The following is a 16121-nucleotide window of genomic DNA, read 5'->3' as shown; positions in this document are numbered from 1 at the left end:
AAGGCCTGTATTACTTCATGGGAGATGATTCCACATCCAAACCACAAATGTCACCTTCTTTATTGAGTTCTAGTATGCCAGCATTTCACAATTTCCAGCCAATTATTTTGTAAATGGGAACATGATTAATTCCTTTAATGCTATTTTTGTGATTATCGAGGTAATTAGGATTTAATCACTACTCTATTTTTGTGAGTATTTACATCTGCTCTTTGGCTAATAGGGTATCATATGTTTTTTATTGAGCAAACAGTTATGTGTGTGTCTATGGTGTAAATGAACAAAGGGCCTTCTTGTCTGTTTCCTGTACATTGATTTGGGATGACCCAGGTCATTTGTACATTGACTTCAGATCGTCTGATGTGACAGTGAATTGCACGAAGCAGGCTGATTTAATTACTGTTTTAAGTATATTAAGATAACTGTGTTCCATTTGCCCCATCTGTACCAATTATTAAATAACAGAACAATTTTAAAGATAAAAGAGAATTACTTTTTTATTATCCCTAATAAATACCAAGGATCTCTCTGACCCTCTTACATAATTTTTCCTGCCATCCTATAAGATTGCTGTTATGAGCTCTATTTTATAGATGAGGATGCTAAAACTTAACAAGTTAAGCAAATTGCCTCGGGTCACACAGCCAGAACTGACAGATCTGGAATTTGATTAGCCATCCTCTGATACCAGCATCCTTGGTAGAGTTCTCAAACCTTCACACCATGTCCTCAGCCTGAATCTTAGAACCTGGAATGGGTCATCAAGAAGGTGGTCAACACTCCATTCCTAAGCACCTTCATGAAAAATGTACCACATTTGCAACCCAGTGTAACTAAATCTCATGATTTTAAAATGTTTAGCCAAAAGTTCTATTAAATAAAGCTGTGTTCATCCTAGTTCTTTTCTGAAGGACTCTGTTAAGGCTGGTACTGGTGCCAAGTGCTTTAGCCATTCTGAATTCCAATAACAGTATTGATTTTTTTCTTTTATTTGCATTTTTTACACAAATGTTTGTTTCTCTGTTAAATATTCCCTTTAAATACAAGGAATGAATTCTAAATCATCATAAAGATAAATTAAAAATGAAAGCCCTCCAGTATAGTGTGCATAATCACTGTGTACTTGGTTACTACTGTTGTTTACTGTTTAGCATCAAAAGCAAATACATCTTATTTGAAAATCATGCTATAGGATTTTTAGCTCTTCCTCTGGGACCAGTTTGCTCGATCACTTAAGAGATGCTCACAGGGCATCTATTATGTTCTAGATCCAGGAGATTAAGTTCTAAAACAGAGTCCCTGCATTCAGGGAAGCTAATGTTCCATCTGATAGGAGGGTTAACAGGTAAAGAAAACTTCTGGATTGAGTTGAATGGGAAGAAATAAAGTGGCTGCAGAAACGAGATTAACAGGAAAAGGGAAATCCATTTAGAAATGTAAGCCAGGGAAAGTCTATAAGGAACAACTATCCACAAGTTGAGGTCTCGGGAGAGTGTGAAGGTGATAGCTGTGTCCTGATGTCAAGGCAGACAGAGAGCAAATACTACAGAAAGTCCCGAGGCAGGAAGAGGGTCAGATGCTTTAGGAACCTACAGAAGACCTGTGTGTCTAGACCTCACTGAAGGATAGAAAGATTAAGATGAAATGAGAAGGGCTAAGTCAGGAGAAGGGCAAAGGCCAGATTCCTCAGGCCGTTATAGGTTCTGGGAAAGAATTTGTTCTGAGTGCAAAGTGGAGCTGAAGAAGGATCTGTAAGCCTGGGGGGTGACGTAATTTGCACTTTAAAAGATCGCCTGGCCACTGACTGAAGGATGCACTTGAGAGGCAGGAGTAGAAATAGCCAGATCATTTAAGAGACTGTTGTGTTAGGCTGGGTGAGAAAGGGGGAGCCAAGGAGATAGACAAGAATGGGTAGATTTGAAAGATGCAGTAAATATTCAACAGACATTTACCTTGAATAAGCCATCTGTGTACATTTCTTATTTCTCCAACTATCCTCTAAGGCAAGCTGTACACCTTGTTCATCTGCATACCCTTCCCTTCTGCTATAGTCATGTTGCAAACAGGCTTCCCTCCAGTCCCCCTTTTCCAGTTTTGTGTCTGTCAGTGGAAGTTCTTCCTTCCCACCTGGTGGTAGATATTTGTCCCTAATTGCGGGCCCTGAGATGCGCCATCCACATTTGCCATTCTGCCAAAGTCATACCATGTTGTGGAATATTTTAATTTTTTTTTACTTCAGCTCTTGCATCTCATTAAAAGTGTATTGTCTGACATATTTCAGGAAGAAGTAAGCTTAATAATAACTCATTTAATTTAAGCCTCTCAAGAAGGAAGAAAACATTTTCAATGAAAATGCATAACGTGGCCCATCAAGGATTTTTCTTTCTTATTCTTCAGCAGTTTAATGATGAACGGTAATCTACAATAAGCTTTCCTTTTGGATAATGTGGTTATAGCTGCCAAAGAGAGAGAATGGTTACATCCTGTCTCATATTTCTAGCAGTTATCCCAACAGAACATTGAAACCATATTAGCAATTAAAGTAATAGAATTACTAAATAAAGCACACATCCTAATTATATTTATCTGTATGTAGGTAAATATCATAAATAAAGATGAGGCTGTCAAGTGATATAACCATGATTTAATAGTTTGAAAGTGACAGGATGATAGAAATATTTTCCATTTGGTCATATGAAGTAAACTTACCATTTGGGGTTTATCTGCTTTAATTTCAGAATTACCATTTCTGAAGATGGAAGCCTCAGAATCATCAATGTGACTAAATCAGATGCTGGAAGTTACACCTGCATAGCCACTAACCATTTTGGAACTGCGAGCAGTACTGGAAACCTTGTAGTAAAAGGTAATGACTAACCCAGAGAACCAGAGAAGGCAGTGGCACCCTACTCCAGTTCTCTTGCCTGGAAGATCCCATGGGTGGAGAAGCCTGGTGGGCTGCAGTCCATGGGGTCGCTAAGAGTCGGACACGACTGAGTGACTACACTTTCCCTTTTCACTTTCATGCATTGGAGCAGGAAATGGCAACCTACTCCAGTGTTCTTGCCTGGAGAATCCCAGGGACAGGGGAGCCTGGTGGGCTTCTGTCTATGGGGTCGCACAGAGTCAGACACAACTGAAGTGACTTAGCAGCAGCAGCCCAGAGAACACGTAGATTGATACGTGTGTTGCCATTTCAAGTAATGTAACCTATTGAAGTGGCATCCTTCATATTAATATGTACAGATATCACTGTGTTGCTAAATTAATCCATCAAGGCAAACATGGTATGATTAACAGTTCTTAGAGAACTGTCAGTCGTGAATATGACAGAAAGGCTATCTTATTTCGGAATCATCCAATACAATTTTGAGAATCACTGCCATTGTATCTATTATAGTATTCTAACTAATGTTATCTTCAATCCTTTAATTAAATTTCTTCAAGTCTCTATAGATTTGAAATTCATGTCTAGGAACACCATGCTAACAAATTAAAAACCCATGGCTCAAATACTATTTTTAGCTAACATTGTTTAAACAATGACATTGGAGATTTTTAAAAGAGCTGCCTTGGTTATTCAGAGGCATGGATATGGATTATTGTACTCATAAAGGGCTTTGGCCACCTCTGCGCTTTGCTTTAGTCACCCAGCCAACCCTGCCGGTTTTAAGGAAATAAAATTTTCCACATTCCTTCACCTGGGTGCTTTATAGTAGATGACAGAACACCAGTTTGATGGGATGTGCTGAAAGTACCAAGTAAGAATTGTGAAGATGAGGTTTTAATTTACATTTCATTTGCATTTCTGTCACTTTATATCTGGCTGCCAAATCAAAGAATTTTTGAATTGAAGGGATCTTGGCCATGATCTGACTGAGGAAGATAAAGCTCAGGTTGGCGAGTTTCTCAAGGTCACCAATAGCAGATGTGAACCCTGGAATCCTGCTTTTGCATTCTTGCTGGTTCTTTCTACTGTGCCAGGAAATCTTATTCATTTTTCCTGTTTCTCCATAATAGATATGGATGTGTTACAGTGTATTTATTATTTCTCCCTTGCCCATTTGTAACTCCCTCTGTGAAATAAGATAACCTAAGGCAAAGAAAAATATCCCAGAAAGAATATTTGCCTCTGTTTTAACAAAGAAAGCTAAAAACTATCTAATTACATATTTTGGAATCATTAGAAATTTGAAAAGTACTGCCATTTAGGGAAGCCTTTTTATCATAAACATACTTGTCTATGTAGATAGAAAACTGTAAGTCCAAGAGTCAGACATAAATCTGTGCTTATATTGACTCAACTATTTCAATCTATTAATTATTCATTCGGAGCAATAGCATAGGTATGTGACTGACTGTGTGTTCACTCTGTTTTATAGGGCAAAGAAAAAAAGTTTAGATAATACTGGCATAGCAAAATTTCAGCTAGTGTCTTCACTAATGTATAGCTTTCTCAATTACAAAGGAAAATTAGTGATAACCTAGAACCAGGAGGAACCCCAAGGTTTCAGAGATGATTAATAGCATAGCTAAGACCTGATTAGCTATGAAGTAAGATAGCCTAAGGCAAGTAAAAATATCCCAGAAAGAATGTTTGACTCTATTTTAATTTAATGAAGAAAGCTAAAAATTACCTAATTACATACTTTGGAATCATTATAAGTTTGAAAAATACTGCCATTTAGGGAAGTCTTTTTATCATAAACATACTTGTCTGTGCAGATAGAAAACTGTAAGTCCAAGAATCAGACATAAGTCTATGTTTACCTAAGCACAGGCGCCATATATATGCTCTATATATTGTTAAAACTGGTTTTTTTTTTTCACATGTAGAAATAAATTATGCCCTGTGTTTGGTTGGCATCCATCCTATAAGCCTTGACTTCTTCAGCTCTCAAAATAGTTGGCAGAAGTTCCTCTCTTTCTCATTAGAGTTCCTCTTCCAGCAGTACCGCCAGTCCCAAGGTAAAACCATTCACAGGCATGCAGAGACTGCCCTGCTGCTCTGCTTATACTGAATTATGGTGCAAAGCTTAGCGATACACCAATGATATGCCAAGATATGCCATGATCGCCTCCTTATTTGGGTGGATATAAATGTTGTTGAGTAGTAACTTCTACCTATGTTAAGAAACTTAACACTTCAATTCTTGCCTTCCAGTTAACATGTTAAACAATGATTTCCCCATGTATGGTATAAAAGATTATTTTAGACAATTCAGAGTTAATATTTTTTGTTTACTTTTACTAACTATATATATATATATATATATATATCTTTCCACGTGTATTAGAAAAATGTTACTTTTTCATTAATGGCAGTGATTTTTTAAAAACTCCTTTTAAAATATATTTATATTTCTAAAGAAATATTGTTTGTATTATTATAAAAGGATGTACAAAAGGTTATGAAGGTGGTACACAAAGACTGGAAGATATGATTAGTGCCAGTTTTCCATTTCCATACTAAAACATAAGAGAGTTTTAATGGACTTTAAGGGAAAGGATAGAGAGGGACATGTAACAGGGTCAGTACACACCTGCCTGTGTGGAGACATGTTATGCTGAGGCAAATGAGCCCTGAGATTGTGTAATAGATGGAGAAGGAGGAAGGAAGGGCAGGTCCAAAAGAGCCCGGTGGCCTGTGGAAAGAGGAAAGCAGAGATCTGGAGGCAGAAACTGTGCGGTCAAAGTAGCATGTCCCCCACCTGATCGTGGGTGAATTCCTTTGTTTCAAAGTAGAGTTCTTTCCAGGCGTGGCTGTGGGTGTTCAACTGTAGTCACTTTTCCCAGAGAGGCCATCTAATTTTCTGTTTCGTTTTGTGTAGGTATTTATTGCTCTATTTTTGGCTGTACCGGGTCTCCGTTGCAGTGCAGGCTTTCTCTAGCTGCAGCGAGTGGAGGGGTGTGCCTGTTTGCAGCACTCTAGCTCCTCATTGCGGTGGTTTCTCTTGCTGGGGAGCACGGGCTCTAGGCGCATGAGCCAAGTAGTTGCAGCTGACGGGCTCAGTAGTTGTGCCTCATGGGCTTAGTTGCTCCTAGGCATGTGGAATCTTCCTGGACCAGGAATCTAACCCATGTCCCCCACATTGGCAGGAGGCTCCTCAACCACTGTACCAACAGGGAAGTCCCCTCCGATTCTTAATATTTTCTCCCAAGTGAGATGGGGAAAAAAAGAAAATGAGCTTTATTTGGTTAATATGTTCACAGGCGTTAACCCTGTGACTTGGGTAAGGTCAGATGTTTCAGAGTATATTTGTTTCCTGTTGCTTGATTCTGAGTCCCATTTGCATTAATGGGAAGTATGCGTGTGTGTGTGTGTGTGTGTGTGTGTGTGTGTGTGTGTTCGCGCGCACGCGCGCGCAGAGGGGCACCCAGACTGCCAGGTCGCTGAGAAGGACATTAACATAAACGGAGAAATACAATTTAGAAATCTGCTTCATAAAGCACGATAAAGGCAGAGAAAACCGTTCTGAACTCCACATGAACTGTGCCAGGTCTTGAATCACACATCAAAATGCTTGAGCCCTACACCTTTAATGTAAATGTAGCAAAATAGCCCGAAATGTGATGGAGCGCTGTATCTTAATTCAATTTAGAGATCCACAAAGGGACTGATTTATCAGAGAAGTTATGCTCTAACCTTAAAATGTGCTTATATTCGTTTTGATCTCCTCCAGTGTCTGGGATTAAAACACTATGAAGGTCAGGCATCAGACAACATCTTCTCTAACCTTTTTGCAATAATTCTGTCATTAGCAATGCTTTTAAGATCCAATTCTCTTCCATCCCCCTACACCAGTTTTTTGGAGAGAAGCTGAAGATACTGTCAAGCATAGGGATAGTAAGTAAAGCCGGCAGGGGAAAAGGGGAGAAGGGAATAGATCCACTGCAGCAGGTACAGCAGGTTTAAAATAAATCTCTAGCAGACGACCCCAAAATGGATAAATATTCAGATTATGCATGAGCGGGCTTCCAAACCGCAGAATTCTGACAGGTGCCCAGGGGGCTCTTGATTATCATCCCATCATCTGAATTTCTAAATTTGACTGATTTTTTTCTTTTTTTAGCTAGTTAGCGTCTATTTGGAATTTTGAGTCACTGTTTTATTTTAAGCAAGAACGGTTCTCAAGTCAGACCTCTGAATCCTAACAGAAAGCATCATATTTGACCTTTCATGGAAGATGTGCTTTAGCGATTGTGAACATCATTAAGAACTAGATGGAAGGCAGGCTACATTTCCATGCAGTACTGTACTTACTAATTCATTTTTATCTCTAGAGCAGAGTTAAAGGCATGCCATTTAACTCACATGCATGAGGCAGTGTCTTTATTGTACAGGCTTCCTATGACAGGTATTTTTAAGTAGCAATCCTCAAGAAGAGTGACTTCTGTTTGTCTTGGATGTAGTTCAGCAAGATAACTATGGTAATAGCTACCCTAGATCTTATTGATCACCTCCCAGGCTCAAAATGAAATGCAGGGCTGTAAGCTGTGCTGTTATCTAGCTGAACTACATCCAAAGTGACCTTGAGTAACTAACTCTCTGGCTGGTGGTTCCAGACCATACTTTGAGGACCCCTGAAAGTGAAAGAAAGTGAAAGTGTTAGTCACTTAGTCATGTCCAACTCTTTGTGACCCCATAGACTGTAGCCCGCCAGGCTCCTCTGTCTATGGAGTTCTCCAGGCAAGCTACTGGAGTGGGTTGCCATTCCCTTCACCAGGGGATATTCCCAACCCAGGGATTGAAACCAGTTCTCCTGCATTGCAGGCAGATTCTTTACCATCTGAAGCTCTATCCTACATCAAAGAACTTTGAACATGCTACCAACTAAGTGAAAATTCAGTGGAATGCTTAATAGAAATGCATATCCCTACTGCCTCACCCTTAACATAACAAATCTAAATCTTTGAGGATGAGATGTGAAAACCATACATTTTTAATAAACACCCCACTTGGTCCTCATACACACCAGAGTCTAAAAAGACTGAATTTTCAGTCACTGGCAAACTATGGCCTATGGGCCAAATTCAGCTAGCCATCTATTTTTGTATAATGCAGTAGCTAAGAATGGCTTCCCTGTGTTTTGCTGGTTGAAAAGAAATCAAAAGGTAAGAATACTTTCAGATATGTAGAAATTTTTATGAAGTTCTTATTTCAGTGTGCATAAATCAGATTTTAGTGAGATACAGCCATGTCGCTTGTTTACATTATTGATGATGGTTGGGTCTGTACAACAGCAGAGTCGAATAGTCAAGACAGAGACCATGTAATAGGCCACCAGACTCCTCTGTCCGTGGGATTCTCCAGGCAAGAATACTGGAGTGAGTTACCCTTCCCTTCTCCAGGGGATCTTCCTGATCCAGGGATCGAACCCGCCTCTATTGCATTGCAGGCAGATTCTTTACCATCTGAGCCACGAGGGGAGACCATGTAATGTATAGCTATCCTCAGTTTTGCCTCTTGACCAGCAAAGCCTGAAGTATTTGCTACTCAGTTTTTTACAGAAAAAAATAAACTTTCTAATCCTTTCTCTTTTTTTAACTTTTTATTTTATGTTAGAGTATAGCTGATTAACAATGTTGTGATGGTTTCAGGTGGACAGCAAAGGGACTCAGCAACGCACAAGCATATGTCTAGTCTCCGCCAAGCTCCTCTCCCATCCAGGCTGCTATATAACATTGAATAGAATTCCCTGTATTATATGGTAGGACCTTATTAATTATCCATTTTAAATATAGCAGTGTATACATACTGAGCCCAAACTCCTTAACTGTCCCTTCCCCATCCTTCCACCCTGCTGCTGCTGCTGCTGCTGCTGCTGCTGCTGCTAAGTCGCTTCAGTCGTGTCCGACTCTGTGTGACCCCATAGACGGCAGCCCACCAGGCTCCCCCATCCCTGGGATTCTCCAGGCAAGAACACTAGAATAGGTTGCCATTTCCTTCTCCAATGCATGAAAGTGAAAAGTGAAAGTGAAGTCGCTCAGTCCTACCACCCTGGCGACCATAAATTCGTTAAGTCTGTGAGTCTGTTTTATAAATAAGTTTATTTCTATCATTTATTTTTAGATGCTGCATATCAGGGACGCCATATGATATCTCTCCTTCTGTGTCTGACTTACTTCACTCAGTATGACAGTCTCTAGGTCCATCCATGTTGCTGCAAGTTGCATTGTTTTGTTCTTTTTAATGGCTGAGTGATATCCCGTTATACATATTTATCACATCTCCTTTATCCAGTACTCTGTCAGTGGATTGACAGAGGTTGATTCCATGCCTTGACTATTGCAGACTGTGCTGCAGTCAACATTGGGGTGCATGTATCTTTTGAGACCATGTTTTTCTCCAGATATATGCCCAGGAGAAGGGTTGCAGGGTCATATGGTAGCCCTATTTTTAGTTTTGGTTGCTCTCTATACAAATTTTATACTGATTTCATATGGGTTTTTAAATGTTTCTTAGCAAATAAATTTCATTTAAATTTTTAAAAAATTTAATATGTAAATATATTTATTTTATTTCAATTTTTATTCAGTGCACACAATTACTTGTATTTTAAGAAAAAGTAAATTTGTACTTTATCTTTGTTAGAAAAAGGCGTTCTTTTTTCTTAAATTTATTCATTTTTAATTGGAGGATAATTCATTTACAATATTGTATTGATTTCTCCCGTTTATCAACATGAATCGGCCACAGGTATACATATGTCCCCTCCTTCTTGAACTTCTCTCCAACCTCCTACCCTACCCCGCCCCTCTTGGTGCCATTTCCTTCTCCAGGGGAGCTTCCCCACCCAGGGATCAAACCCAGGTCTCCCGCATTGAAGGCAGTCACTTAACCCTCTGAGCCACCAGGGAAGTCCTCCTTGGTTGTCAGTGAAACATAAACATTCAGTTCAGTTCAGTTCAGTCACTCAGTCATGTCCGACTCTTTGCAACCCCATGAATCGCAGCACGCCAGGCCTCCCTGTCCATCAACAACTCCCAGAGTTCACTCAGACTCACGTCCATCGAGTCAGTGATGCCATCCAGCCATCTCATCCTCTGTTGTCCCCTTCCCCTCCTGCCCCCAATCCCTCCCAGCATCAGAGTCTTTTCCAATGAGTCAACTCTTCGCATGAGGTGGCCAAAGTACTGGAGCTTCAGCTTTGGCATCATTCCTTCCAAAGAAATCCCAGGGCTGATCTCCTTCAGAATGGACTGGTTGGATCTCCTTGCAGTCCAAGGGACTCTCAAGAGTCTTCTCTAACACCACAGTTCAAAAGCATCAATTCTTCAGTGCTCAGCTTTCTTCGCAGTCCAACTCTCACATCCATCCATGACCACTGGAAAAACCATAGCCTTGACTAGAAGGAACTTTTGCTGGCAAAGTAATGTCTCTGCTTTTGAATATGCTATCTAGGTTGGTCATAACTTTTCTTTTTTTTTTATTTTTTCTTAATATAAATTTATTTATTTTAATTGGAGGTTAATTACTGTACAATATTGTATTGGTTTTGCCATACTTCAACATGAATCTGCCACAGGTATACACGTGTTGCTCCCCATCCTGAAACCTGATTTTATTTTATTTTATTTTTTTTGTTGGCAAAGTAATGTCTCTGCTTTTTTTTTTTTTTGCTTTTAATTATTTTTTTTTAATTTTTTAACTTTTAAAGTCTTTAAGAAACATGAACCTCCCCTTCTCTCTGGGTCATCCGCATGCACCAGCCCCAAGCATGCTGCACCCTACGTCAGACATGGACTGGCGATTCAATTCTACATGATAGTATACATGTTAGAATTCCCATTCTCCCAAATCATCCCACCTCTCCCTCTCCTCTGAGTCCAAAAGTCCGTTATACACATCTGTGTCTTTTCCTGTCTTGCATACAGGGTCGTCATTGCCATCTTCCTAAATTCCATATATATGTGTTAGTATACTGTATTGGTGTTTTTCTTTCTGGCTTACTTCACTCTGTATAATTGGCTCCAGTTTCATCCATCTCATCAGAACTGATTCAAATGAATTCTTTTAACGGCTGAGTAATACTCCATTGTGTATATGTACCACAACTTTCTTATCCATTCATCTGCTGATGGACATCTAGGTTGTTTCCATGTCCTGGCTATTATAAACAGTGCTGCGATGAACATTGGGGTACATGTGTCTCTTTCAATTCTGGTTTCCTCGGTGTGTATGCCCAGCAGTGGGATTGCTGGGTCATAAGGTAGTTCTATTTGCAATTTTTTCAGGAATCTCCACACTGTTCTCCATAGTGGCTGTACTAGTTTGCATTCCCACCAACAGTGTAGGAGGGTTCCCTTTTCTCCACACGCTCTCCAGCATTTATTGCTTGCAGATTTTTGGATCGCAGCCATTCTGACTGGTGTGAAGTGGTACCTCATTGTGGTTTTGATTTGCATTTCTCTAATAATGAGTGATGTTGAGCATCTTTTCATGTGTTTGTTAGCCATCCGTATGTCTTCTTTGGAGAAATGTCTATTTAGTTCTTTGGCCCATTTTTGATTGGGTCGTTTATTTTTCTGGAATTGAGCTGCATAAGTTGCTTGTATATTTTTGAGATTAGTTGTTTGTCAATTGCTTCATTTGCTATTATTTTCTCCCATTCCGAAGGCTGTGTTTTCACCTTGCTTATATTTTCCTTTGTTGTGCAGAAGCTTTTAATTTTAATTAGATCCCATTTGTTTATTTTTGCTTTTATTTCCAGCATTCTGGGAGGTGGCTCATAGAGGATCCTGCTGTGATTTATGTCTGAGAGTGTTTTGCCTATGTTCTCCTCTAGGAGTTTTATAGTTTCTGATCTTACATTTAGATCTTTAATCCATTTTGAGTTTATTTTTCTTCCAAGGAGTAAACGTCTTTTAATTTCATGGCTGCAGTCACCATCTGCAGTGATTTTGGAGCCCCCAAAAAATAAAGTCTGCCACTGTTTCCCCATCTATTCCCCATGAAATGATGGGACCAGATGCCATGATCTTCTGATTGTTGAGCTTTAAGCCAACTTTTTCACTCTCCTCTTTCACTTTCATCAAGAGGCTTTTAGTTCCTCTTTACTTTCTACCATAAAGGTGGTATCATCTGCCTTACTGAGGTTATTGATATTTCTCCCGGCAATCTTGATTCCAACTTGTGCTTCTTCCAGCCCAGCATTTCTCATGATGTACTCTTCATAGAAGTTAAATAAGCAGGGTGACAATATACAGCCTTGACGTACTCCTCTTCCTATTTGGAACCAGTCTGTTGTTCCATGTCCAGTTCAAACTGTTGCTTCCTGACCTGCATATAGGTTTCTCAAGAGGCAAATCAGGTGGTCTGGTATTCCCATCTCTTTCAGAATTTTCCACAGTTGATTGTGATCCACACAGTCAAAGGCTTTGGCATAGTCAATAAAGCAGAAATAGATGTTTTTCTGGAACTCTCTTGCTTTTTTGATGATCCAGCAGATGTTGGCAATTTGATCTCTGGTTCCTCTGCCTTTTCTAAAACCAGCTTGAACATCAGGAAGTTCACAGTTCACGTATTGCTGAAGCCTGGCTTGGAGAATTTTGAACATTACTTTACTAGCATGTGTCATGTGTAAAATTAGATATCCCTGGAAATTTGCTATATGTAGCAGGGAGCTCAGATCAGGTGCACTCTGAAAAAGGGTTCTTAGTAGTATTTAACTAAGACCACATATGCTCCTAATACAGAATTAGTTTGTGTCCTCATTCTCTAATCCTGCAAAGTGAAAGTGTTCTTTGGCTTCCTGAACATTTAATTATTTGTCCCCTTGCCAGAATTAGTGCTCATTGTCCATTCCATCAAGTGTTTGTTTATATTTAGAAGACAAGATGCTATCCAATAATACAGATTGCAGAAAAAAGGAATTTTCTTACCAATACCAAGGAGTTTCTACAACATTATTACAGTGCATTATTTAAAATTGTTCCTCTGTTTTAACTGTAGGAAATTGAAAAATATCAGCCTCTCCATGCATGGCATGACTGACACGATAATGCAGTCTTTTCAATTGGAACTTTTTTTGAAAATAAGTTTGAAGCAGCCCACATCTTCTATGTAAAATTATTCAAGGCTTTTTCCATATTTGACTGGGGATCAATCAGAAATCAGTAATCAGCAATGACATTTTGCTACTAACACATAACAAAAGCTCTTAATGTTGGGCCCTTATAACAGAATACATTTCTACCTAATTAGATGTCTTCCACTGGAACCAATTATTTAGAGGCAATAATTAAGGGTCTTTCTAATAGGATTAGCACAAATTCTGACCCAAGGCATTTAGAGTAGGAAGGAAAAGTTTGTTGTTAGAAGTGCAGAATGCTAATTACATTAGATCCCCTGGTAGAACAGTGGTCAGAACATTTCAGTACTCGATCCTATTAGATCTGAGAAGACCTACCACTCTAGAGTTTGCAGCAGCTAACTCAAATAGTGGGACTTCCCTGATAGCTCAGTTCTAAAGAGTCTGCCTGTAGTGCAGGAGACCCCAGTTCAGTTCCTAGGTCAGGAAGATCCACTGGAGAAGGGATAAGCTACCCACTCCAGTACTCCTGGGTTTCCCTTGTACCTCAGCTGGTAAAAAATCTGCCTGCAATGCAGGAAACCTGGGTTCAATTCCTGGGTTGGGAAAATTCCCTGGAAAAGGCTACTGACTCCAGTATTCTGACCTGGAGAATTCCATAGACTATACCCATGGGGTTGCAAATAGTCGGACACGACTGAGGGACTTTTACTTTCACTTCACAACTCAACTAGCAAAAGCCTAAAGAAAGGGTGGGTGATTGGGCTCTTACGCTTCCTCTGTTCACTGACCATGACGTAACCTAGAACTCTTTTTCTGCCAAATAATGAAGCCCAGATTTTTATGAAACAGAGCATAATTACTTCCCCTGAGATTCTTATGAGCCCTAATGAAGGCCACATAGATTTAGCAAATAAAGTGCCTTTAGCAATATCAATCATGGATATAATCATTCTTTGCCTGATCCTCTCTGTAAAAGAGCTTTTCTCCTTTTATAATGCTGAGATTTAAATGTATTAAGACTGTGTGCCAGGGCAGTCTACCCTGAATCCATCCTGCCCATCATTTTTCCACTTTTGGTCTAGAGGAAAGTCATAATTCCTTAACTATTGTGCTTCTCTATGCCAACCCTGCCCTTCCCTAAGAAGGCCTCATGCTGAAGGCAGCTTTCATGTTCTTGCCTTTAATATAAAATGCATAGTGTGGACTAACAAGATTTTGAAAAATTGTCAGCCTCATTAATAATTAGGGCTTCCCCGATGGCTCAGCAGATAAAGAATCTGCCTGTAATTCAGGAGACACAGGTTCAATCCCTGGGCTGGGAAGATTCCCTGGAAAAGGGAAGGCACTCCAGTATTCTTGGCTGGAAATTTTCATGTACAGAGGAGCTGGCAGGCTGCAGTCCAATGGGTCACAAAGAGTCAGACACGACTGAGTGACTAAGCACATTAGTAATTAGGGAAATGCAAATTAAAGTACCAGTGTGATACGGCTTTACATATAAGATTGCCAAAAGCTAGACATCTAACCAAATAATTCGTTAGTAGGAATGGAAGGAAAATAGTACTCACATAGTTTAAGTAGGAATGTGACCTGGAATAGACACTGATATGAACAAGGAAAATTGGCCCAGCAATTCTATTTGAGATATTTACTCTAGAGGAAATTATACGTATTCTGAGATGGACTTGCAAAAATGTTCATTACGTTGTTTGTACATTATGTTGACAAAAAACATGCAGGCAAATTAAAGAATAATACATATGGTAGTATTTCATATAATGTATTTTATATACTGTATATAGCATGATTTAATAGAGAATTAGTAATAAAAATAATACCATGAAATGTTTAAACATAAAAATACAATGCTCAGCGTAAGTGCTAACTTGTGATTTTAATTTGTGAGGAAGGAGATCTGGAGTAAGGTTATATTAAAGGACTTTAGCTGTATTGATAATATTTTACTTGGGGGTAAATGCTTAATGTATATTTAGAGGGGAAAAAAGGCTAGAGGTGTATGGGGAAAATGTTAAAGACTGTTAATTCTATAAATGGGAATATGAGTATTGGTAATCATTTTTTTATAGTTTTACATGAGTGATCTCTGTAATGAAATTTTTTAAAAAAGCCCTCAGGTCAGAATTCCTGTACATGGTCAGGTATTATAGTCAAAATCACCCAGAGAATACATCTTATTTTCTCCTTCTCTCCTAGACATTGTAGAATAGAGAAAACCTTGTTACTAGTGATATTTAACCCGCTTGATCCAAGTATTTTCTTTTAAGGGAGAAAAAAAACCCACTACTGTAGAATGAAATGAATGGTTTATTTCCTAGTGAGTGCTTACCAATCAAAATAAACAAAACAAAGAATGCAAACAGAATATGACTCTTTGGCTTCATTAAATGTGAAGCACATAATTAATTTCTTTTCCAGCAATTCAAAGAGACTTGTGTTGTACTGATCCAGTTTAATTGAACTTATTACCACAAGCAGATAATAATAAGTATATTGAAGATATCCATCTGGCTTGCACCGAAAACTTCACATGTTTCATTCTTCACGGCTGTCACAGTCCATACTAATTGCCTCATTTCGGCTGTTTTACAATCAGTATGACTTAGCTATTAATGAGATAAAACCCTTACTTGAGAGGAGGTGGATATTAAAAAGCATAGATCTCTGACCTACCTCTGCCACCACTTCTGAACACATGCCCAGCGTTATTAAAGTTGTATATTTTTCAAATACATAAATAAAAATCCCTCTCTTTCTCATGTACATCTTTTAAAGTTACATCTGTCCTCTTCCATCTTGCCGCAGAGCTAGCCCCCTACTGAAGGAAAGAAATGGTTTATGTTGAGATTTTTTTAGTCATAAAATGTTGCAGAGTCCATGTGGTTTGTTTTCACCTATACTGAGTTTACTGTTTTATAATGTCCAATGCTGAAATGGATTTAATGCTAAATGGATTAAGCGACTAATTGTGTTATAAATAAGAAGGAAAGTAACATTAAGCACTTTTATTTTCTGTTCCTAAATATCAGAGCTTCCTGTGGGGTTTGACAATGATGTTTTGTCATG

At 39.0% G+C, this 16121-nt stretch overlaps 1 protein-coding gene across 32 annotated transcripts in view; it reads left to right on the top strand.

Annotated features, from left to right (window-relative positions):
• LOC114108678 (contactin-4) overlaps positions 1 to 16121 on the top strand; it is a 1043928-nt gene that overhangs the window by 941594 nt on the left and 86213 nt on the right. For all 32 annotated transcript variants that reach the window (XM_060402845.1, XM_060402823.1, XM_060402848.1 and 29 more), the window contains one exon: positions 2739 to 2866. In XM_060402845.1, coding sequence (XP_060258828.1) covers positions 2739 to 2866 — 128 coding nt within the window. The remainder of the gene's footprint in view (positions 1 to 2738; positions 2867 to 16121) is intronic.

This window comes from Ovis aries, chromosome 19 (genome assembly GCF_016772045.2).
Source record: "Ovis aries strain OAR_USU_Benz2616 breed Rambouillet chromosome 19, ARS-UI_Ramb_v3.0, whole genome shotgun sequence".
In the NCBI taxonomy this organism is placed as follows: domain Eukaryota; kingdom Metazoa; phylum Chordata; class Mammalia; order Artiodactyla; family Bovidae; genus Ovis; species Ovis aries.
Note: the sequence above shows the minus strand (reverse complement) of the source record. Positions and strands in the feature narration are given on the sequence as shown.